The 23,797-nt window shown below is 41.4% G+C and overlaps 1 protein-coding gene across 5 annotated transcripts in view; it reads right to left on the reverse strand.

The window, feature by feature from the left end:
- The window catches only part of PAPLN (papilin, proteoglycan like sulfated glycoprotein), a 75,028-nt gene extending 57,367 nt beyond the window's left edge, over positions 1–17,661 (reverse strand). For 2 of the 5 annotated variants that reach the window (XM_064658179.1, XM_064658178.1), the window contains exon 1: positions 5,721–6,193. In XM_064658179.1, the coding sequence (XP_064514249.1) occupies positions 5,721–5,729 (9 nt within the window). In that variant the 5' untranslated portion in view covers positions 5,730–6,193. Of the gene's footprint in view, positions 1–5,720; positions 6,194–9,246; positions 9,476–16,310 lie in introns of those variants that run through there. The other 3 variants (XM_064658177.1, XM_064658175.1, XM_064658180.1) reach the window with 3 other exon arrangements.
- Between the last annotated feature and the right edge of the window lie 6,136 nt (positions 17,662–23,797).

Raw genomic sequence — 23,797 nt, forward strand, 5'->3', positions numbered from 1 at the left:
TCACAGCTTAAGCTTCAGTTCTATGAGATATTTAGCCTGACCAGAAATATCACCTGACACTGAGCACTGCTGCTGTTTTTAAATCATAGAATGGATTGGGTTGGAAAGGGCCTTAAAGATCATCTAGTTCAACCTTCCTGCTATGGGCAGGGACAGCTTCTGCTAGACCAGGTTGTTCAAAGCCCCATCTAACTTGGCCTTGAACACCTCCAGGAATGGGGCATTCACAACTTCTCTGGGCAACCTGTTCCAGTGCCTCACCACTTTCTGAGTAAAGAATCTCCTCCTAATATCTAATCTAAATCTCCCCTCTTTTACTCTAGAACCATTGTCCCTTGTCTTATCAGTACCCACCCATACAAAAAGTCACTCTCCATTTTTTTCTAAGGCCCCTTTAAATACCAGCAGGCAGCAATGAGGTCTCCTCACAGTCTTCTCTTCTCATACTGAACAACCTCAGCTCTCTCAGCCTGTCTTCATAGCAGATGTGCTCCAGCCCTCTGATCATCTTTGAGGCCTTCCTCTGGACTTGTTCCAGCAGGTCCACATACATTTCTTATGCTGAGAACCCCAGACCTACACGCAGCACTTTAAGTGGGGTCTGACAAGGGCAGAGCAGAGGGAGAGACACCCATCCTGCAACCTGCTGGCCACGCTGCTTTTGATGCAGCCCAGGATGCAGTTGGTCTTCTGGGCTGCAAGTACACATTGCTGGTTCATGTCCAGCTCTTCATCCACAAGAACCCCCCAGTCCTTCTCTGCAGGGCTGCTCCCAACGCATCCACCTGAGTCTGTGCTCAGGTCTGGGATTGTCCCAACCCAGGTGCAGGACCTTACACCTGGACATGGTGAACTTTCCATGGGCCCACTTCTCAAGCCTGTCCAGGCCCCCCTGGATGATATTCTGTCCTTCTGTTGTGTCAACTGCACTGCTCAGCTTTGTGTCACCTGCAAACTCGCTGAGGGTGCACTTGATCTCACTGTCTATGCCATTGATAAAGATATTAAAGAGCACCGGTCCCAAGACAGAGCTTTGAGGATACCACTTGTCTCCAGCTTCCACTTGGACATAAAGCCATTGACCACAGCTCTATGGCTGCATCCACCATCCAATGCCTTATTCACAGAATAGTCCACCCTTCAAGTCCACCCTTCAAATCCACCTCTCTCCAATTTGGAGATAAGGGTGTTGTGTGGGACTGTGTCAAAAGCCTTACAGAATTCTACGTAGATGACGTTGGTTGGTCTTCCCTTGTCAACTGCTGCAGTCACTCCATCACAGAAGGGCATCAGACTGGTCAGATATGATTTGCCTTAGTGAAGCCATGCTGGCCTGTCTTTGATCATCTCCTTTTCTTGAATGCATCTTAACATTGCTTCCATGATCTTCCGAGGCACAGAGGGGTGGCTCACAAGCCTTCAGTTTTCTGGGTCTTCCTGCATCCTCTTTTTAGAAATAGGAGCAATGTTTCCCTTTTTCAAATAACTGGGGAGTTTGCCTAACTGCCATGACTTTTCAAGTATCATGGAGAGTGGCTTGGCAACCACATCAGCCTGGGATGCATCTGCTCAGGCCCCACAGACTTGTGCCTATTTAGTTTCATCAGGTAGGTATCAAATCTGCTCTTCACTTACAGTGGGAGGGACTTGACTCTCTAACACCTGGGTAAGCATGTTAGCCAGCTGAGACTAATCCCTTACAGTTCAAATTTTGAAGTACTCTTTAGGAAAAAAAAGGATTTTAATGCTAGAAAATTGCTTCAAATTTTATTTAACTTCATTCTATCCTAATATAAATAAGGCTACTTCTGTGCTATGCAATGGGTTAAAAAACAAGTGTTACCTCAAGATGAGATTTTAAAACAGTGCAAATTTTTTCTACCTCTCTTTGCAAGATCTACATCTGTTCACTGAGAGGATATTAGTGCTACATTCAACAGTATGCTTGTAGTATATATACATAGGGAACACCTGTATAATAATTTAAATAAATTTGCCTGGGGACTAATAATAGACAGGAAAATACGAGAGTATTTACCCTGAACCTCATGTGGGTTTTAATTGCTGCTGCCTCTACATTTCTGGAACCTAAGTTACTTTTTTAAAGTTAACTCAGTTTTATATATATGTGTGTGTGTGTGTGTGTGTGTGTGTGTGTGTGTACGTAAACATGTCAAACACACAACACTTGTACAGGTACATCTCTTCCCTAAGGAATCACTCTTACTGTTACTGTGATGCAGACATAGCTTCAGTGGCATGAAGCAGGAATTTCCCCAGAGAAGTCTGTGGGTTTGCTTACATTACTGTGCAAGGGAGAGATGACTAACATGAGATGAACTAAAAGAAACAGAAACGAAAAAAACCCCGCAACCTAAACCAGAACTTTAGACTAACAAACTTAGGAGGCAGAATGTGTGCTAGTGGAATTAGGGCTGCTGTCTCCAAGAACACTGGCTCTAGCATCTTTCATCTGTCACTAAAAATTAACTTCATAAAAAATGATCCTAGGAGGGTGCGATCACACTGCACTGCCTGGAGAGCTCTCAAAGGAAGCACATGCTCAGTGGTGTGATCACAGCAAAATGACAACAGTCTGATCTAAAAATAAATTGGTTCTTTGCTCTGAAGCTGGTTTCTCCCACAGAAACCAGAATCCAATTACTGCTCTAAGGGCTAAGCAGAGAAACAAACAATCTGTGGATGGCACTTGTTTTCTATACATCATGTCTGCATGCCAAGAAGGTGAGCTTTCCTGTGTGAGGAAGCCTAAACAAGTGATTTGATCATAGACTATGCATATGAGTAGAAACCCACTCAAATACTTTAATGTAAAAGTCTCTTCTCAAACATGTAGCAACCATTATTATTCATTCTCCAAGACAGGATTGGACCACAACAAATCACAGTTCAGATCCAAGAGTGCTAAAAGATGAGACAGAAACTGTATCCAGCAGAGTATAATTTTGAGAGAAATAAGTTCTTTTGACAAGTCCATCATATTTGGGCATAAGTGCAAATGACTGTATTGAATCTGAGCAATCCTCTCTCACTGTCTAGGCTCAGCAGCTGTGCTAGGTGCACTGAGAGATTTACACCACTTTTGTATAATCCTTCCCACAGACCTAAGAGCAAAGCAATCTATTTCCTCCGGAGTTTACTGAGCACCAATATGTCACTGGGAAAACACTTCCCCTTTCATTCAGCTAATGATGAACCTATACCACTAACTGTGAGGACTACTATAATTGCATCCTGTGTATTCTAGGTGCTGTTCTCATACAAAACAGCAGCTCCCATTCTCTTATAAAAGAGCTATTTTTTTTCTGTGTATTATTAGTCATTAGGTACATACATGAACTAATAAAATGCTTAATGTTTTATTAACAGTTAAAGTCCTCCCTGAACAAAGAGAAAGTCTTCTGGTGCCTAAGCCCTACCTGTTCTGAGGCACAGAACAGTATTTTGTCTTCTTTACATTACATTCAGAAGGGGCCCACAACCAAGATCAGAGGGTTTTTTCCTCCAAGTTTCCTATTTTAACAGAACAAATAGAATAAAAATTTGTTCCTTTAACTCAAACTCAAGTACTACCAAGAAAACCAGTTACAGCAACGTAACTCCTTTCCTGCTTCCTAAACTCTTTTAGCAAGTCAGGGCACAGCCATTACCACAGACTCCAAGTGAATTTTGGTGCCTAATTTCAGAGGCAATTAATCCCTGAAGCAATTAGATCAGGTGAGATCTACCAGCATTCTCTTTTACCAAGCTGGTAAGTAGCTGGATCTGAAAGAAAGCCCATCCCAAAGCCAAAGCTAAATTACCTGCATCAGAAGTTACTACATGTACTGAACAGTAATGTTTAAGATCACCCATTCTCTGAGTTCTCTGTATCATAGTGGTTGCTACTTTCCCTTAACATCGAGACAATTTTGTTTAATACTTAATATTCTTTTTAACGTATATACATAGAGAGACCAGCAAACAAAGCTCTACATCTTTGCTTGAAAATCACCTAAAATCATTAATCGAACATCTTGTATCAAATGCTACATTCAGAGTGGACTATTTACTAGTAAACAGATTTGGAATATGCAAATGCTACAAAGAAACTATCCCAACCCCAGCACTTCTGCAATGCTATCAAGCACTTACATTCATGGAGTGAAATATTTTTAAAAACACTGTGAGGTGTCAGGACACTTCACAGTATACGAGAACCTAAAAATAGGCCAGAAAAAAAAGTCTCAATTATCTCACTCTGAACAGAAAAGAAAGAGAAAAACTTTCAGAGATAGCAAATTGGTTCTTTTTAATTTTTTTCATTTTATTAATAATTTCATTCACTGTCACAAACAAGTATTAGTTTAAGTTAGTGCCATAACAAAGACGTGTAATCTTATGTGCCCTTGTTCCCCACCACAAACACCTCCCTTCGCTCCCTGTAACAGCAGAGAATTTGTCCTGGAAGTCCAGAATGAGGTTGTCCAATACACACGTGGCTGTATAGCACATTGGCTCATCCCCACACTGCACCTCAGAAAGAATGGCTTTTCATGGCTGCTCTATCTATAGAGACTAGGATTAAAGAGTGTGGTACACCTCTAAGAAGCCAGGGTAAAAACATATAAGCTGCAAGCCAGGTTACAGAGAAGCTTTGGAAGGGCCCCATAAGTACGATGCAGAAGGGATAAACCAAACAAATGTTGTGAAGCCACTTTCTAAATTAATAAGCAAAGGTGTTTACAAACCCTCTTTAAGGTCTCTACAGACAGACCTAAAGAAACATACCATCTCACTAAGCTCCTGAACTTACAGTGGTTATTCCTAGTCCTAAGGACTTCATTCAAAGCCAACACTACCTTCATCAAAGCTTTGAAACTCCGTTTTAAATTAACTGCTCCTCTGACCACCCACAAGGAACATCAGCACACCAGGTAAATCTACTGCCATTCCACATTGCTACCAGCCCATTACCACATCCATACCAGGACAGGCCTCACACATCAGACTTTCTCAGGGATGGAAGATCTAGTCCGGAAAATCTCCCTTTCACAAACAGGTCTGTTGGCTCTGACAGCATTGTTTGGCTGGGCCTCCCACACAGATCCTGTCTCACGTGGCTGAAAGCAACACCAGACTGATCCGGAGACACTCCCTCCCCTCAGCACCTGCTGGCGCATGAACAGAAGCAGCTGAGATTCCAGGGGCAATAGTGAGGGGGTACAAGAGTCTTAGAACCTTAGGCAGGCTTTTATTCCTACGTGCAAAAATTACATTTCTCCAGTCAATACCCCTGCTACATTTGTCTTGCATTCTGCATCCTTTTTAACAGAGCATGTGTATGTCTGATGCCAGTGGGCTCGTCCAGCATCCTATCAAACGGGTACCTTCCCCTTCCACCTCCCTGCCCCACCCAGCCACAACATCAGGAACAGCAGGTTTGATTATATTAAGTCTCAGTGTAATTAACTGTGTGTGAAAGGGATTCATGTTCACCAAATACATAGAGTATCTTCTTCCCTCCCTTCTGGGAAATAAAATTTTGCAGTCATAAGGACTCTGGTCTCTCCCCTGTACACTTTTAACTGAAAGGAAAAAAAATGGTGGGAAATAAAAAATAGTTTAAAGAGCACAAACAGCACTGAAAAGACTAATAGAGAACAGATATCCAGGTAGAGGGATCAGGAAAGAGCCCAGAACACAGAGTCAACTCTTACCTTCTGCATGTGCCTGTGAAAGGTGAGCACAAAAATTGGAGATACGTGCACCACTCTGCAGCCAAGCTTCAAAAACCAGTTTCCTATAGTTCTTGTTCAAACAGTGGCACTTCAGTACTCTTCTCTTCAGCTTCTGTTTGGTTACTAATCCTTACTGCACAGGAAAAGGAGAGTTGTATTTCATTTAACCCATTCAGCCTCTCAGTTTCTTCACAAGAGTTTTCACTTTTGCTTTGGAAGGCCAGAGCCGTAAGCATGCACACAGGCACGCCTGCTTTGGAATTGTTTCTAGCTTCTGTAGTCTGTGTGTGAGCACGCAAATGATCTCTAAACTGTGCCTAAAGTTGTTCAAGGGGCGGAGCACTTTATAAACTAGTTTCATTTTAGCTGTAGGCAGCATATCAAAAGAGAGACAGCTATCCATGGATCCATTTGGTATTCTTTTTCAGTAAGTTCCTAACTCTGCAAAAAAAAAATTAACTTCATATTTACTTTAAAATTATGGCCTGAATCACAGTTCACAGATATGCTTTTGACAAAAGAAAGTTTGAACTTAAATACAATTCACAGCTAGATTTGTGTGTAGGCAAAGTCAAGCAGATTCCTAAGGTCTGAAAATAACAGCACTTTAGATATGGATCGGAATTTAAACAAAGATGATAGCAGCACAGGTTTCTCTATTTTTTCCTCTAACAAATGCCATGCAATTCAGAAACTCTCTGAAAACTCCCGTGAAGGAACAATTTAAGAAGATAAAAACTGGTAAATGAAAAGGAATCTAGTTGGATGCATTACAAGATAAAACTTGTGTTATTAACCATGAGGGTACTGGAGAAATCATTGCATAACAACTTAGGTGTTGCTGTTGTTTTATTTTGCAAGAGATAATTCTGTTGTTCCCCCCCCCCCCCTTGATTTTGTCCTCTGCTTAGTACAAACCAAATAAATAATGAAATACAGAGACCACAGATCTAGAAAAATAGATTCCGGTCCAGCAATTGCAATAGCTACCAGCATTTCAACCCTATTTAATATTTTGACTGAGGTCTCCAAGATTATGAGAATAGCTTTAAAGTCTTAAGTTTGGGTTGATCTTTCATATTTGCCTTCCAGTTTTAGAGGTTTTTTTCATCAGTAGTTCATTTGTAACCATGAGAAACAGAACCTTGCTTTCAAAAGGAAAGATGAAGCTTTTACCTTCAGGTAACTCCACACGTTGTGTCTTCCAAGGAAGATATTAATGTGCAATGAAATTTCCAGAACTGACATCAGTACTGTCTTCTTGGCCACCCTACTGCTTTAGATGATAAAAAGAGACAATATCCTTGGCGACTGTTGACAAGCCTAGATGCGCACAGTTCCAAATGGAAAAGAAAGTTTCTAACAGCCTCATAAACGTATCAGGTGACACAGAAGCAATTTTATTCCAGGGCTACAGCTCTTTCATCCCTGCTGTTCAATCCCTGTCTGGAAGCTAGCTGCAAAAGGTACAAATCCTGCTGTTACACATCCCACAGGGGACAGAGTTCAAATAAAAGTCACATCTTTTCCACAAGCAAAAGCAATCCTGTACTTTCCTCTCAAAGCTAAATCTGCCACAATAAACAAGGATAAGCCCTAACAGGAAACTCAACACAAAACATCAACACCTCCACATAGCAGCAAGGGAATTCCAAAAGATTGAAAGACACAGTGCACCCCAGAAGAACATCTAGTGGTGGTGCAGATACGTGGCTACTTATGTAATCCTTGTCAGGAGAGACAATGATTGGACATTGGAAATGCCTTAATTAAGAATATAGAAATTATTGTCCTGCCCCTTTAGATTCAAATTTTCTTTTAAGAAAAATAAATCTGGGCCTTGGGCCAAGCTGTGGCTCCTCCTTTTCCACCAGAAAGAAGTTACATCAACACATCCTTTTTTTTAGCCACCTGTACTCTCAACTGGCCATTGGCTAATGTCATCCTGCCAGCTGTCACTTTATATCCTAAGCTTCATGATATTTGATCAAACCACAACCTGACCTCCTGGCCTTCTATGAATAAACCAAACTTTCAGATCAGTTTAAAGCTTTTAGCCAGTACCATTGGCAAGAAAAGGCTTGAAATCATCCCAAAGGTTCAAAATCTAGAAGACAAAAATCCCCACAACTTCAGATGAGGTTATAAATGCGCAATTATTAAAATGTCTCTTATGGCAGCAGGACCTTCAATGAAATACAAAATTTAGGAATGTTCCTGTAGTTCTTGTGTTCTTGTTGATAGTTTAAACTACAAGGGAATTCAGAGATGGGGAAAATATGACTGCCCGTGTTGGAATCTAGACAGCATACATCCAAAAAACAGCTTTGCCTGCTGCATTGAAGAAGTTATTGTGTAAACACATCTGGAGTAATTTTTAACCCCATAGAGACTTAATAGATAAGCTCCTCAGATGCTGAAATGAAAAACAGAAGTGACCAGACTTTTACCACAAATAAGCAACATGAAACATTGATTAAACTCCTTTTATTAAAAAAAAGAAAAGAAAAATATGCTCATACTTCCTGGTTGCAGCAGAGATGTGACAAAATCAGAACCTGTTAGTACAGGATTTGGACTCGAGGCCAGTCCTTACCAGGAAAAAGACAAGGCAAATATGAAGTTAACCTTTGCCCTGTGTTCCACAGAAAGTTTGGCGCATGTACCTTTTCTCTGTGAGAAAGGACAAGATTGCTGCGTTGAAATTGTTTTCAACACTTCCCATTTAGTGAAAGCAAGATAACCCACTGATTCAAGACCCTTCTCATCTCTTCATAAGACATTGATGGGTCACTATGGAGTCAATACAGTCAGGACCAGAGGAATTCGCCTCTTGCTACTAGTTCTATCCAGTGGTTAGCCTGGAGGCAATGGCATCTGGGTGTCACAGATGTGACTAAGGAGGAACAGTTGAGGTGAATGCATACCGAATTGATACGGAACACGATATCCCTTCTAACTGCATCAGTGAAGAGCTTTGGGCAAGAAGCAACCTCTACAGGAGCTGTGGCACTGGGATTTCAACAGTTAGATGGTCAGAGGTCAGTAGTAAGGCTTCTGCTTTCTCTTTTGTTATACTCCAGAAGTACTTTTCTTGGGAACAAACCACCAGGATTCCTTACTGCCAGAGGCTGTTTCCAAAGACTGTCTAAAGATTTGCATGCTTTACTGGATGCAGCTCCAGTCTAACTAGTTATGGCTGTCTAATACTTACAGCATTGTAGAGAGGTGACCTAAACTAGATGTCAGATGCCCACCAAGATGCTCTATCACCCCTCATCCTCAACAGAGGAAGAAAAATGGGTGGGAAAACTTGCCAAACATGATAAAGACAGGAAGATTACTCACCAGTTACTGTCATAGGCAAAACAGATTTGACTGCAGGGGCATTAATTACTGAGAAATAAAAAACCAAAACACTCCTCCTTCTTCCTAGGGAGGAATTTAACTCCTAACTTTCCTACCTCTCCCTAAGCAGCAACCAAGAAATTAAGATAACACTCACAAAGCCTCCAGAAGAAGAGCTGGTCTCTGTAGCTTGAGCATTTACTCAGGGAAGAATCTGCATTCAGTTTGGTTTCAAAATCTGGACCTCCAAGGAGACTTCTGTGACCAGGAAACAACGGCACAGAGTCACATTACAAACTGGTGTTCTTGATCACTCACTTCGTCATTTAGCCAAAGAGCAAGGATCTGGGCTGTTTTGATTATGGTTGGGTCACATGCTTAAAAATAGGATGTTTGCCTTGCTTCATTTTCAGAATAATATCCAGTTTTTTAGACAAGTGCAGTGGCCTAATCAAGGGAAATGTACAGCCATTTACATACTTTAGCCTACTACCGGAGGCATTTTATTCAGGGGATATGCTCAAATATTTCTGAGCATAGGATAATACTGAACAGTAATCTGACATCCCAGGTAAGTGTGTTGATGGCTGAATGAGGAAGTGAAGAAATAAGGGTCTCTGGGATGTCAAACCAAGTCCACTGCTACTGGGGACATTTCAGCATGTCACTCATTCCATCAGCTGCACAAGGGTCTGAAAATAGCTTTGGCTTACTCTGCAAAGAATTAATCTTTTGATATACTGTTTTTTTCTTATTATTTTTTAAAGAAATGACAGTAAAGTAAAATTTGATTCAACCTGAACTGAACTTTTTTCAAACTTGTGTAGTGCACCAATAACTTCATTCTTCCCACACTCTCACCATTGCAGGGTAGGCCCAGGGTTTAGCCCTTGGAATCACAGCCTCTCAGTATATAGAATGTATCCTTGTCAACCCTTCAGGAAAAGCAGCTCAATTTCATGTCCAGATGTTACAAAGTCCTTAGAGGAAAGGTGGAAAGTGTATTACAGACTGATGAACTCTGCTGTACAACCTAACTGCATCAAAGCCTGTTATCCTCTTGCAGTAACTCTTGCACTGGTTCATATCTGCTCCAGAGACCTGTCCACCTATGAACTCCTTCAACCACTGAGGACTGTTGCAGAGGAGTTGACCCTGTACAACTTTTGCATAGATACTGCTACTAGCAGAGGCAATTTTATTGTGGTTTGCCAGCATGCAGCCACTGAAGTCGGCAATGCAAGACAGCAAAGAGATATTAGCTTCGTTCCTATCCAGTCTCTCTTCTTGGACACTTCCATATAATGCAGCCCAGAACAGTGGAAACCAATGCAATCATTAGTATTTTGCTATAATCTGCTCCAGGAATGGACCAACTCACAAGCACTTGGTCTAGCAGGGTCCTCTTCTCTTAGTCTCTTCTTAGTGACGAGCCGATTCCTGTGCTGTGCTCTCCAAAAGAGCCTTCAAATAAATTTACTCCTTGTATTCAATAGATACCTCTCTTCATCTGTTTCCAAGATGAGGGAAATAGCAAGCCTGTCACTTCATATTTATTTTGATTCTCACTCAAATGAGGTAGGACTTTTACTCAGGCCAACTTTCTAAACAAGCTGGTAACGCTACATCAAGTTTCAGCTCCTCATCCTTATGACATTTAAAGAAGAAAAGCAGCATATATTGATAATGCTGGTGTTCAAAAAGCAAAAACAACTTCAAAGTGCTGTGACCAATTCCATGCAAACTCTGTTGCGAAAGGCAGTCCAATACATGGCACCGTAGGATACAAAGTGAAGGCACTATTCCATTGCTAAGACTATACTCGGATACACAAAGATTTGTGTATAAAAAACCAGAGGACCTACATGTAATGAAGTGTACATCATTTTTAAACCAACCCAACTACTCCTGAGTTTAACCCACGTAGTCAAAACAAGGACACGACTGAGTCAGTTGGAACGGAAGGGGTGTTACATTAACTTTTTCTAGCATCAGATAGCACATCCAGTTTTTCCAATGTCCCACCCCAAATCTCAGGTTATTTACATGAGATCATTCTTAGAGCTTTCCTTAAAACCAGACACTTTGAATCCTGTTAACTATTAAGGAACTGATCGTAAGAACACTACAATCCCATTTTCTTTTTCGGTATCATGGATTTAAATATTGCGTAGGGCAAACTTGGCAGCCACACAGAGAATCTCATTTAGAGAGATTAATCTCTGAACACAGATAGATCTGGAGGGTCTCCATTAGTCCACTCCTTGATGCACAGGATTTAAATGGGAATAATTATATTCAGGAAGCATACACACACACACACTCACTCAAAAAATAACATATATATTCATTAAAAGAGGCAATGCCTTATCCAGAACAGACACTCCCCTCAGCTGTTTGTTTTCCTTTTATTGTTAGTTTTACATTTTAATGATATATAAAAAGTAGAAGAAATCACAGGTGGTAAGCAGATTTGAGCTAGAGAACTGATTTCAAGAGAAAACATTTTTAGTTCTTATACAAACAAATATAGTGATTAATGTTGATTTCTCATGCTCCCCAAGCTGTCACTGGTGAGCAAGGAGCAAAGGGTCAAGGCTGGCCATTTGTATTCAGATTACATTTTAAAACATAAAGGACACTCTCTAATCTCCCAAATGTTTTCCAAATATTCCAATCTGCTCCACCCAAAATAGCAAAAAGTAAAAGTCTAGGTCACACAAATTTAACAAAACATGTTATCACATGAAAGAAAAACAGAAAAACCTGTTCCCCATGGCTGTTCCAGTGCTTTGTTTGCCACACAAACATCAGCTCTTTGCTCAGAAGGTCTTGCCCAGAGCTCAGTCAAATTAATGGGAAGATTTTTATTTCCAAAGGCTTTGGACCAGGCATAGACTGATGTGGCAGAGGGGGGGGCAGACAAGGAACCAGCTAATTAATTCTAGGCCTGATCTCAGTATTTTTATAATCACTGACAAAGCTACAGTTATTGCCACCAGGGCTGGACTGAGTCCTAAGAGAAGGTCTTGCTGAACTGTTCTGTCCTGCCTGAACCTCTATGGGGAACCAAAGCAGCCAGGTTCTCCTTTCCTCTGAGCTGACTCCCTGCTCTCAATGTGGATAGTCCCCTTCACCCCCACACAGTGCACCTGGGCTCCTGGTGCCACACACACCCTGAGGCCCTCAGGGATGGAAACAGCTTCTCTGCTTCTCCCAAACATCAGCCTTTACTGGGCATGGAGAGCTTTGCCAAGCAGAGATAACAATACAGAAAAGCTTTGGAGGGAAGAAGGAAGCTGGCTACATCACAGTGAACATGAAGAAAGATCCCCCTGGAACTATTCCAGCTATTCTCCGTTGAAATATTCAGGCTTTTTCTCTCAGCACTCTTTCCACACTCCCCCCAGAGATCTCACACTATTCACTGTGGAGTCGAAAATCCACAGTGACTCTTAGCTGGGCTTGGCACTGACTACCCCAAATGCTGCTTAGGAGAGACAGGAGAAGAGAAAAAAGCTGAAAGCAAAACCTCTGACAAGCAATTCTCACCCCCATGCCCCACATACATTTATCCCTAGTAATTCCCTGTCCATTTATACACATTACTTCTGCTAAAGAAAAGTAAATCCAGTGCCAAAATATAGCTCTTTGGTCAAAAAAGTGTTATATTCAGCAGTGGTTTAATCTCTAGCATACTAAACATGGAGTCATTAAGATTTAACGCTATTGAAATGGAAATTGAGACAGAAACCTTTCCAGTTCTTATACTTCACTTTGGAATTGGAAGAGAACAACACTGACTGTAATAGCATTAAAAGATCCTCTGGACCAACATGCTGTTGATAGTAAGTACTTGGAAGCTTGAGGCACAACGTAAGCTCTTGATGATATCTTCCAGCATCATGCAGCAAGGAAGCTGACACTGTACTAAGAACAGCATTACAGCCTCGCCGCACAGCACAGAAAAGTTAGCAACAAAACAGAGCAACAGGGGCTGTCAAGACGATGATCCTTCTCTCCATCTCAGCAGACTCTCGTGGCACAGCTCTCTCCCATGGCTCAAGGCAGAGACAGTCCTTTTCCCAGGCTCTGTCCCTGTGCAACCCGTACGGGGCATGAGAAGGTGCCCAGATCCTGGCAGCCGTATCTGTACGCCTATGGCTCAGATCTCCGACAAGGAGATTTCCCTCCAGCATAATGAGGTCTTTAGTCACTAACAAAGGAGCCTTCTGGGGCAGAATTCCAGCTGCGCCTGAGATCTTGCCTCCACAAAGAGATGATTTTTTCCAGCACACAGGTTCAGTCTGAAGAGGAAGGGAAAGGGTTGCTTTTACCGATCCAGGGATTTTCAGTTGCAGCGGTTGAAGGTTTCTGTTTACTCTTAGATCAGGGTAAGAAATCTCTTGTTTCTCTTTCCTGCTGCTTCACAATTGCCGGTTGAGCTTCTGTGCTTGCCGCTCCTTTGCCTCAAAGGCAAACCTGGTGTCCTGCAGCTGGGCAATGGCCTCTTTGGCCTCCTTTAGGTCCTGACAGATGAGCTCATACTTCTCTGTCAGCTCTCTGTTCTCTCGGCGCAGTTCTTGTACCACCTGGTTCACCTCCTCCGTCTGCTTGGTGCAGTGGATCTTCAGCTGCTCTACCTCAGAAAGCATGATCTCCATGTTCTTGACCAGTGACTCCAGTTTCTCTTTGGACATGGTGTCAGGATCAGTTCTATTCAATATGCCCAACCCAAACCCAAAAGGGACAAAGAAAGCCACCCTGTGCAACATGCACCAGGAAGTCTGGCAATCACAGTCTTGTGGTCGCTTTTTATACTCACTCTTGCTCATCCTCCTCCCTTCCCTTTCCTTCCCTTCCCCAAAGTGACTCTAATCTTCTTTACTTGGTTAATCTACTTATTTTTATTGCGCTGTAGAAACTGACTGAGAGGCTGACAACCCTGCAGTAACATATGTGCTGTGCAGCAAAAGCCAGAGCAATAATGAGACTGTGCAGCCTATCCATAGAAAAACAGCTTTCATCTGAAGAATTCTCTTGGGAACCCCTTGCAGTACCCATTAAAGTACAAAGAAACCTCTTCAAGCCAGATGCCTACTCCAGTCTTGTGCACCCAGTCCCAAGAGCACAGCCTGACTTTCATCTTACTGAGGTAAGCAAGCTTACAGCAACACAAGTCAAGTACAGGCAAAAAGAATTGGCCTCAGTTTCTCTTCCTCTCTCCTAATCTTATATTTTGGCAAGATGGAAGAAACAAACCAAAATTCCTAGTTTTTTTTCCAGAAGCTCTATCCAACAATAAACACTGCAACAGCCTGTACCTCATCTTTTATTGAAGGTATTCACAACGGTTGTCACAATCAGTAGCAACCACAGCTACCGAGCCATGTACCACTTGAAGGTGGCTTGTGTTCTGTTAGGGACATGCAGGCTAGAAATTTTAAACCCTGGTACCCCGTCTCTCACTTCAGCTCCATCAGTAACGTTGGCTCTAGAATTCACACAAAAACTTATTCGTGTACACACTTGCCACACACAACAAAGTGTCAAATGGCCGCTGAGCACTACTGAACCTCTGAGAATCGAGACTGAGACATGCCAGTCTCAATACACTGATTACTCAGGTCACACCAGACAGCAGGGTGATCCCAGCAGCCACAAGGGATTAAGAGAGTCTGGCCGACTTTCTGAAGTTTGACCCAGACTTTCTTATGTATCCAGTTAATTAATGCACTTGCCTAGGCAATAAGAATCATTAATTAGCCAACAATCTGATGTAACAATATCACCCTTGAGAAATTAATTTGGCTGAGAAGGTGTTATTGCATGTGGCTCTCCAGGAAAGAACCCATGCAGTTTAGCACTGATCATCTGGCCAGAGGGTACAGACCATAGCAGAGACAAGAATACAGGTTTGCCCTTGGGTAACTTGCAAACTAAGGGCAGAAAGGCGTGTCTCTCCTTCCTCCCCACATCAGGAACATCTCCTTAAGGCTGAGTCTGTGCCTTTTCAAAATCCCTCAGTCTATTCCACTCACCCACAGAAATGGTCTGTGTGCCATACAGCACACAGACCTGTTCTCACTGTATTCACCTCGCAGAATTATGTTCCAGTGCACAGTATTGCATAATGGCCTTTACTCTTGCATGCTGTTTTGCAATTCCAATTCCCCTTAAAAAGACCTCTAGGTAAGATCCTGTAGTTCCATCATATACATTCAATACCAGGTTGAGAGAGAATATACGTGTTCACATGTGTAGTTCCCCCAAATACATTTTTTCTTAATTTTTCTCCCAAAACTGTTGCTTTTTTCTCACTATGGAAAGTTTCAGATGCTTCCTCCCACAACTCATTCCCCCTTCTCCCCTGCTAGGCTCAGAGAAATGAAGCTCTTTCTTCCAGGAAATTTTACATCTCCTCCAGCACTGGATGAAAACACTGCTGGATGCTGGCCAAGCTCTGACAGTGTTCAAAGGCCTGGGACTTCTCACAGCTGGGGGTTAAAGAGTCGCTCACAAAGCCAGCCATCCTACTGCCTCTCACACAAATGCACCAGCAGAGCCCTCTCATCCTGGCAGATGGAGTGCTTTGCACCACACTTTGAAATGAGCAGAATGACATCCTTCAGATGAAAAGAGAGTGGGAGAATCGAAACATAATTAGAATATGTCCTAAAGTCCTTGAAGAAACATTTGCACTGGCTGTCAGCCCAGATCCCACGTGATGCACATGGCACTGGAATAGGCTGGAACATGCTGCAGCATTACAAAACAGCAGGTCTTCATTAGTGTGGAATCTTCCCTGTCTCCACAACTGTACACGTTGCACCCAAACAGTTTAAATAAAGCCGAATTACAATGATGCATAAAGGGAGTGCCACAGAGGTCATCTACTTGGATATTAGTAATTGATACATCACCTCTCACTATCTTACTCTCAAAATTACTTAAGTTGCCTTGGATACAGACAGAATCTTGGCAACAGAATTGGGGTAAGAGACACTACTGAAATAACAATGTAAAATGAAAACAAGGAGTAGCATGAAGAGTTTCTATAAAGATAGATGGTAATAATTACAATGCTTGGTTTGATTTAAAATATTCTTTGATGAAGAAGTGGGAATTAAAAGTGCGCTCATGGAAACTGCAGTGGGAGAATGATGCAAAAATCACTAGACCTAGGGAAATGCAGCAATGAGACTAACTGTAGTTTCTTACCTTAATCGCTGCTGGCCTCCACTGTTGCAGACAAACCAAAGGAAGAGGCAAACACGAAGAGTGAATTCAGCTGGGGAAACATGCAGAACAGCATACCTGAGAAAAACAAGTCAAACCACAAGAATTCAGTGCACAAGGACACACAGCAAACAGCAGTCTTAGGAGTTTTGGGAAAATAGCATGTTAAGACAAAAATTAGTGACACAACATAGCAGGGGAAAATAATAAAGCACTGCTAGGCTTACAAAGAGGCATTGTACCATAAGGGGATGAAGTACCTCCAGCTTCTCTCTCCACCCCGCTGGAGAGAAAATGTAATGTTTTGTTCTGGACATCTTGTCATAAAGGGGCCAAAAAACCCCTTGAAACTTAGACAAGTGTCCAGAGAAGATGCTGATATCAAAAAAATTTGAACTCTAGGAACCAGGTTTAAGAAGGATTGAAAACTGCGTGGCAAGATATTTCTAGGACTGTGTTGCAATCATGCCCGGGTCCTCTGCACATTTCAGGGAAGACAGCTCAGCTGGAAGAATGTTTCTGTAATTATTAAGGGCCTGACTGTGCAATTGTATTTTTGAAAACATCAGTGATTTCTGTGTTCTCAGCAAATGGTACCTCTCTGGTCATTTCATAGCCACACTAATCAAGAAAAATTGGTGTTAAACCTCTCACTACAGTACATGCTACATTGATAGACACCATTGATAAATCTATCAGCTCTCTTGTGCACATTCTTTATTCCACCTTTCACTCTGCATAGGAGTTTGAGATATATAAAAGAAGGAAACACAGAGCTAGTTAGGAACAAAACAGGAGAGCAACTACTGGAAACACCCACCCCTGCTTCTCTGGGTGATGGGAAAATTTTAGAAAGTGGCACGGGTAGAAGTGAAACTTCTCATGCTTTCCCATAATGGATGGGAGCTGCCACATCTGACTGTAACACCAAAATCAACTATGCTGGTTTTAGCACTGAAGCAGATGACAGTATGAGGGTGCCAAGCTCAGGATGGTTCATACATACTTGTGCCTTCTTCATAGGTCTCTGAGCCAAAGAGAATCAACCATTCCTCTCACCCACAGGCACACACAAGCCAAAAATGCAGTTTTCCTATCATGTGCATACCTCTGAGAGTCTGAGGAGAAGACACAAAAATCATACTCTTGAAGTATCCACCTGAAAGCAGACTAAAGGCGTTCCAGTTTCTAGTGTATTTAAAACAGGTTCTGGGAACATTTGTGGAAAAAAATCATTAAGCTACCTCACCCTCTCTCTGGAGTTTTCTAAGCAACAAAAGGGGGACAATTCACTGGCCTAGAATTTTAAATGGGAAGAAAAAATTGCATACCTCAACAAGAATGGTTTTTAAATGACTGCTCAGGCTGATGAAGCATGCCATTCAGTACAAACCCTGCAGAATAAAGTTACACATACCGTATCTTCTCAGGCACATACTTACATTGCTGTATCTACTCCTAGTTTTATCAGTCACAGACACAAATGTCCAGTGCAATGTTCACACAACTGCAGTGGGAGACAGCACTTTAATGTCTCAGAGTAGCTAGTTTAAGGTTATCATCTCCAGTTAACAATGGTCATTATTTTAACAAATTATTATTTTTAAGACATACAGTGCATCACTAACTGTAGTGAAAGTGTTAGAGCCCTCAACACCCTTTTTCCTTGCAGCCTTTTCACTTATCCCTGGTTTATCCTCAATGGCATATCTAGCAGCCAGTGCAGCATTTGCAAGCTCTGTGTTTCACAATCTAGGAATTCCACTTGGGTAAAGGCATTCTATACAAATTTATTGCAAGATTAAGCATAAAGAGCTCTCTATACTAAAACCACTTGAAAAAAACCCTCAAACAAACAAAAAAGCCCCCCAAAACCAAACCCAACTAAAAAACCACTAGAGACCAAGCAGCACCTGAAGGCACTGACCTTTCTTGCACCAGAGTGGGAGACATTTGTCCCCAGCTATTCAATTTGTTTCTAATACAAGACAAACACCATTGTTACATGTGTCAAAATACTCAGCACTGTGTAAGGCATTGACATAATGATGATCTCATCCTGCAGAGTTTAGAGACTATTGATAAAGTCTGCTCTCTTATTAAAATATGAGATTTAATTTTAGCTACTGTTATAAGCATTAACCATATCTCATGCAATTTGGCAGAACTTGAATTCAGCTGCACAAAAAACTACATGATTTACAGGTTTTGATCTAAAATACTGCACCAAAAGGATGCCTACCCAAAACTATGATCAAAATCTTTCACACAAACGTCTCAATGTCTCAATACTATAGGCGTCTAGAGAGGTATTAATGAACACAGAGGTACCCTTTTCCGTTCTGCCTCCAGCTATTCAGCAGCCAGATCAAAACAATTAATTCAGCATATACAGCTCAGTAAAGAAAAACTGATACCTTTAACAGTTATCCCCAAAGTGGGTTGATTTCTCCTTAAGAAATCAACTGGGTAGCAAAAAAACCAAGCAGCGACAGGTTGATTATATAAACTGAAAAAACCCCTAACCCTCTACTAGGACTTCTACCATCTAAGAAAGGGAAGAAACAGTTCCCTCATTAATATTTGAGGTGAAAAAATTTCGAAAGTGGGACAATGTTGAATACTTCACATTAAATAAAACAGTGGAACGTATTAATGACTATTTTTAAATGTTCAGAATGTTTCAAAACAGAAGCTGTTTTAAAATAAGAACTTTTCTTTTGTTCAGAGTGTCAAACTGGAAAGTTTCCAAAGCCCCTCCAAACAGTAACACAAGCAATTCTGCTGGGAAGACATCCTCTATTGCACATAACCAGTCTTCTAGTAAGGAGACTATACAGGACACCTCCTGGGGACCACAAGAGATCGTCCGTGGGGCTTTCTCCCCCACACCAGCCTCCTTGGCCTGTGCCCCATCTTGAGGGGTGCTCCCTCTCCATGGTACCTGTAGTCAACACTGTGAGAAGGAAGGGGAGAGTGGAAGGAAACCTCTTCCTCACCCCTTAGTGCAGACAAGGGGTCAGCCAGCACCTCCAGAGCCTGCAAGGGCAGATCACACGCACAGGACTCAAATGATGGTCCCAGTAACTCAGTGAGCAAGGCACCCTGAGGAGTAATTAGATCTGACGATAACATAATAGTCAATGGTTTGTCTAATATATCTTTCCACAACATGTTGAATTAAGGGCTGCTGGAAAGGAGGGGAATGAGCAAAAACCAATTATCCATAAGCAAAACTTTACAGAGGAGCAAAAATAAATATATATATATATATTTTAAAAATTTGCAAATAAATAACCTTAGAAACATTCTTTCATTCATTCTGTAGTGTGATTTTTTTCCTAAAGACTGAGTGCCCATCCTGACAGAACATGCAAACTTCAGGAAAACAAAGAAGTAAAAATTCCCAAACTGCTATTATTCAGCACATATGAATTGAAATATTGGTTGAAAGAAAAGATGCACACTGTTTATTTGCAGGACATGAGGTTATGTAATCCAGTACTGTAACCAGACTAGACCAAATAAACTGGCAATGGCGCAGATGTCAGCAATTATTGAGAAATTTGATCTGGTGAGAAGAAAGTCCTCTTTTAGTTCTAGATACATGTGAACACTCATGTCATTTTTGGTTCAGAATGCCAAATTCTATTATAATGATTATTTTGACATGGCATTTAAAGCTCACTTTATCCAGCTAGCCCAATCTCCAAAAAACAGTTGAAAAACCTGTCAGTTTTCTGTGGATTTCTCTTGACTACCTGTTGCACCTTTAAGAACAAGTCACTCTGCATTATACAAATACTTCAAGGAATTTTTAATTGCATTTACTATTTAGCAATATAGAAATATGACTCAATGTTGATAGAGAAGCCTCTGAGTGTAAGGAATGGAAGCATTGAGGATGAAAGGACTTCCTCAAAAAGGATGCTTTTAAACTATAGGAGAACCATGATGTCAGCAAGCCCTTGCCCAGAACTACCTAGGAACAGTGTCATTTAACCATGACAAGTTGTCAATGACAAACACTGGCATAAATGAAGGCTCGATCCCAGGTGACTGTTCTCCTGCTAGCTTGTCATAAGGTCTGTCTCTCAGCAAAACTCAAATGCTATCAAAGTAGACAAAAAGCACTGCACTTTCTGAACGCAACAAGTAGCATCTTCTCCATACTGTATCCTTAGCTGCCTGTCACATAAACAGCCTTGACAATCTTTAAGCAGATTAAGTACACAACAGCTTCATCTCCAGAGGAAGTGAGATTAAAAGGTTTATTGCTACTATGACAACAGCTAGGTTCTGCTGTTCTTAAAATAGTTTTGAAACCTTAGCAGTGACTGGAACTGCATACATGCCTCCCCTACAGGATTCATCATGTACTAAGTACAGTCTTCCAAAAAGAAATCATTTCATAACAGTCTACTTTTTTTTAACCATGTATTTTTACCATGCTCTTTAATCCCTTGTTACGAGCACTAAGAATAGAAAGCAGTAAAAAAGGCACAGTGCTGCCATGTGGCTGTGATTACAGCTTTAGAAGTGATTATTGCTGGGAGCTGGCTGCAGGCACCAGGACAGGCACTGCCCTCAAACAGTAATCACCCCACCCTGTGCACAGTGGGGTCTAATCAGCCCTCTACCCGCTCTATGCTGCCATTTTTGGCCTTAAAAATCTTTCCCTTGATGCTCACAGGTATTCTGTAGTGTCTATGTCTGAAATAATTCCTTCCTCATAGTAACATCCACTTCTGGAAGTAGAATTTGTCACACAGTTCATTACCAAACAGTATCACTGAGGCTTGTGCCCAGGGCATAAATCTGCCAATAACTAAATGGTAGCAGGACATTCTTCACTTGAGTATGCTGTTGTATCAGTGATTAGCATTTTATTGCTGAGGATGGTCAAATAAACCATTGATTCAATCAAATATGCAGCTGCTACATTTGATGAATGTCCAGCTGTGCTCTGAGGCGTTCTCCAAGTACGTTCATGCTGACCTGTACAACAAAACCAGCAAGAAGTACAATCCTTAATTCTGACAGCAGCACTACCCCGATAAAAGAGCGTAACCCTTATCTAACACTACTGAAATCAGAAAATTATTATGAACACAGAGGTCTATTCATTACTTCAGTCAGTTTAGATTAAAAGCATACTTCAAAACAAAGAAAAATCAAATCTAATCCAATTACATTGGTATTTTACATCAATGTCTCTTGACCTTCCTGCAGCAAATCAGGATTTAAAGAGAAGAGAAACAAATACAGGTTGTAAAACTCAGGAAGCAAATGACTGTTGCCTTCTCCAAACCTGTTCTGTTAGCTCCTGCCTTGTTCTTTTCTCTATTCACAAATGCCTGAAATTTAGAGGCCTTAAATATAACTTTAATAGAGATTTCTGGTAATTAAAAAATACCTATCAGTAACTCCTACAGACCTAGCTGAATTCTCCATGAGAGTTGATGCTGTCAATAAAGGAAATTTATTTACCTATCCCCAAAAGATTACATTAAAAAATGGAATTAAGTAAGAAAACAAATAGGTAATCAAATTAGCATATTAGATTGTATCTCCAAGTTGAGTATTTATCCTCAGTAAGATAAAATACTACTATTTTCCAGCTTGTCAGACCCCAGCATATACTAGTGCCTGGCTTTACTCCTCCCCACATGGATGGCTTTGTGCTTCCCTTGTTAAACTTCAAGAGATTCCTCTCTGCCCAGTTCTTCAGCCCATTGAGGTCCCTCTAAATGCTGCATAGTTATCTGGTCTATCAGCCACTGCTTCCACTTCTCACATAATCTACAAACTTGCTGAGGGTACACTCCATTCCATCATCCAGATCATAAATGAGTAAGCTGAGCAGCTTGATCCCAGTATTGAGCCCTGTGATAAACCACTAATGACTTGTCTCCGATTGGACCTTGTGCTGCTGATCACAACCTTCTGGGCCTGAGCAGTGGGGCAATTTTCAGTCCATTTCACTAACCACTTATCTAACCCACACTTTGTCTGCTTGTCTAGAGTGAGGTTATGGGGATCGTCAACGGTTCTCCCCTCATTCAGTAAGACACTCAGCTCATTGTAGAGGGCAAGAAGGTTGGTCAAGCATGATTTTCACTTCATAAATCCAAGCTAGGTACTCCCAGTCATCCTCTTGTCCTTCATGTACTTGGAAGTTCTTTCCAGGATGATCTTCCATGTCACCTTCCCACAGACTGAGGTGAGGCTGAATGGCCTGTATCTTCCCCATTCTTTTTTACTGCTCTTCCTGAGGATAGGACTGAAATTTGCTCTCTTCCGATCTTCAGAAAGCTCCGCCAACTGCCATGATCACTCAAAGATAATTCCAGAGTGGCCTTGCAATGATGCCAGCCAGCTCCCTTAGCACTCATGGATGCAACCTGTCAGGCTTCATACACTTAAATACATCCAGTTTGTTTGCAAGCTCCCTAACCTGACGTCTTCCACCAAGGTTATCTACCTTGTTCCAGACTTTCCCTCTTGTCTCAGTGGTATGGGACTCCTTAAGGCCAGTCTTAACAATAAAGACTGAGGTAAGGAAGGTAACAAGTACCTCAGCCTTCTCTATGTCATTTGTCACATATTTCCCTGCCCCATTCAGCAGGGGTGGCATCTTTATTTCCCTAGTCTTCCTTTTGCCATTATGCAGTTGTAGAATCCCTTCTTCTTGCCCTTCACATCCCTTGCCAGATGTAACTGCAGAGGGGCCTTGGCTTTCCTTAACCCTATCCCTGCAAGATTGGAAAGCAACTCTATGCTGTGTTTGGGTTATCTGCCCCTGCTTACACCATTTCTTCACTTTCTGTTTGGGCTTAGTTAGGAGCTCCTTGCTCATCCATGCAAACCTCCTAACACCTGTACTTTACTTTCTACTTGTCAGGACAGACCTTTCTTTAGGTCTTCCATGCAGATCTTTCACGTAGAGACAAGGTAATCCCCCAAAGAAACATCTTCAATAGCAGATAATCAACACGAACAAATTTGAACTTTGCAGTGAATACTTCTTCAAAACAACCAAAAAGTGCTGCTACGGAAAAAGTTCTTTTTCAATCATATTGATAAGAAATTGACACCAAAATAACAATACACAACGCTGTTCATTAAGTGTTTTCTTTCTGAACTTGGTATATTTTTTTCTTGCTAATCTTCATTGTGCCAGCTGGTGTTTCAATATAAACTCATACCATTTTTCATACTTTAATTTTCCCTTATGGGATGCTTTTGCAACAGGCTTTGACTGACTCTTTAAAGGAACACAAAAAGCAACTTTTAGAAGAAAGTACTACAGGAATCAGTTGAAGCTCTTCTGCTGGGAAATAAAGCAGCTACTTAAGTGTTTTAAGAAAGGAATCTTACTCATTAAATGTTGAATAAAAACATCTACAGTGTTTATGTCTCCAAGTGCTTTAAGTGATGGCTTTAAAATAATGTAAAGGCAAGATGAG

This window comes from Pseudopipra pipra, chromosome 6 (genome assembly GCF_036250125.1).
Source record: "Pseudopipra pipra isolate bDixPip1 chromosome 6, bDixPip1.hap1, whole genome shotgun sequence".
NCBI lineage: Eukaryota > Metazoa > Chordata > Aves > Passeriformes > Pipridae > Pseudopipra > Pseudopipra pipra.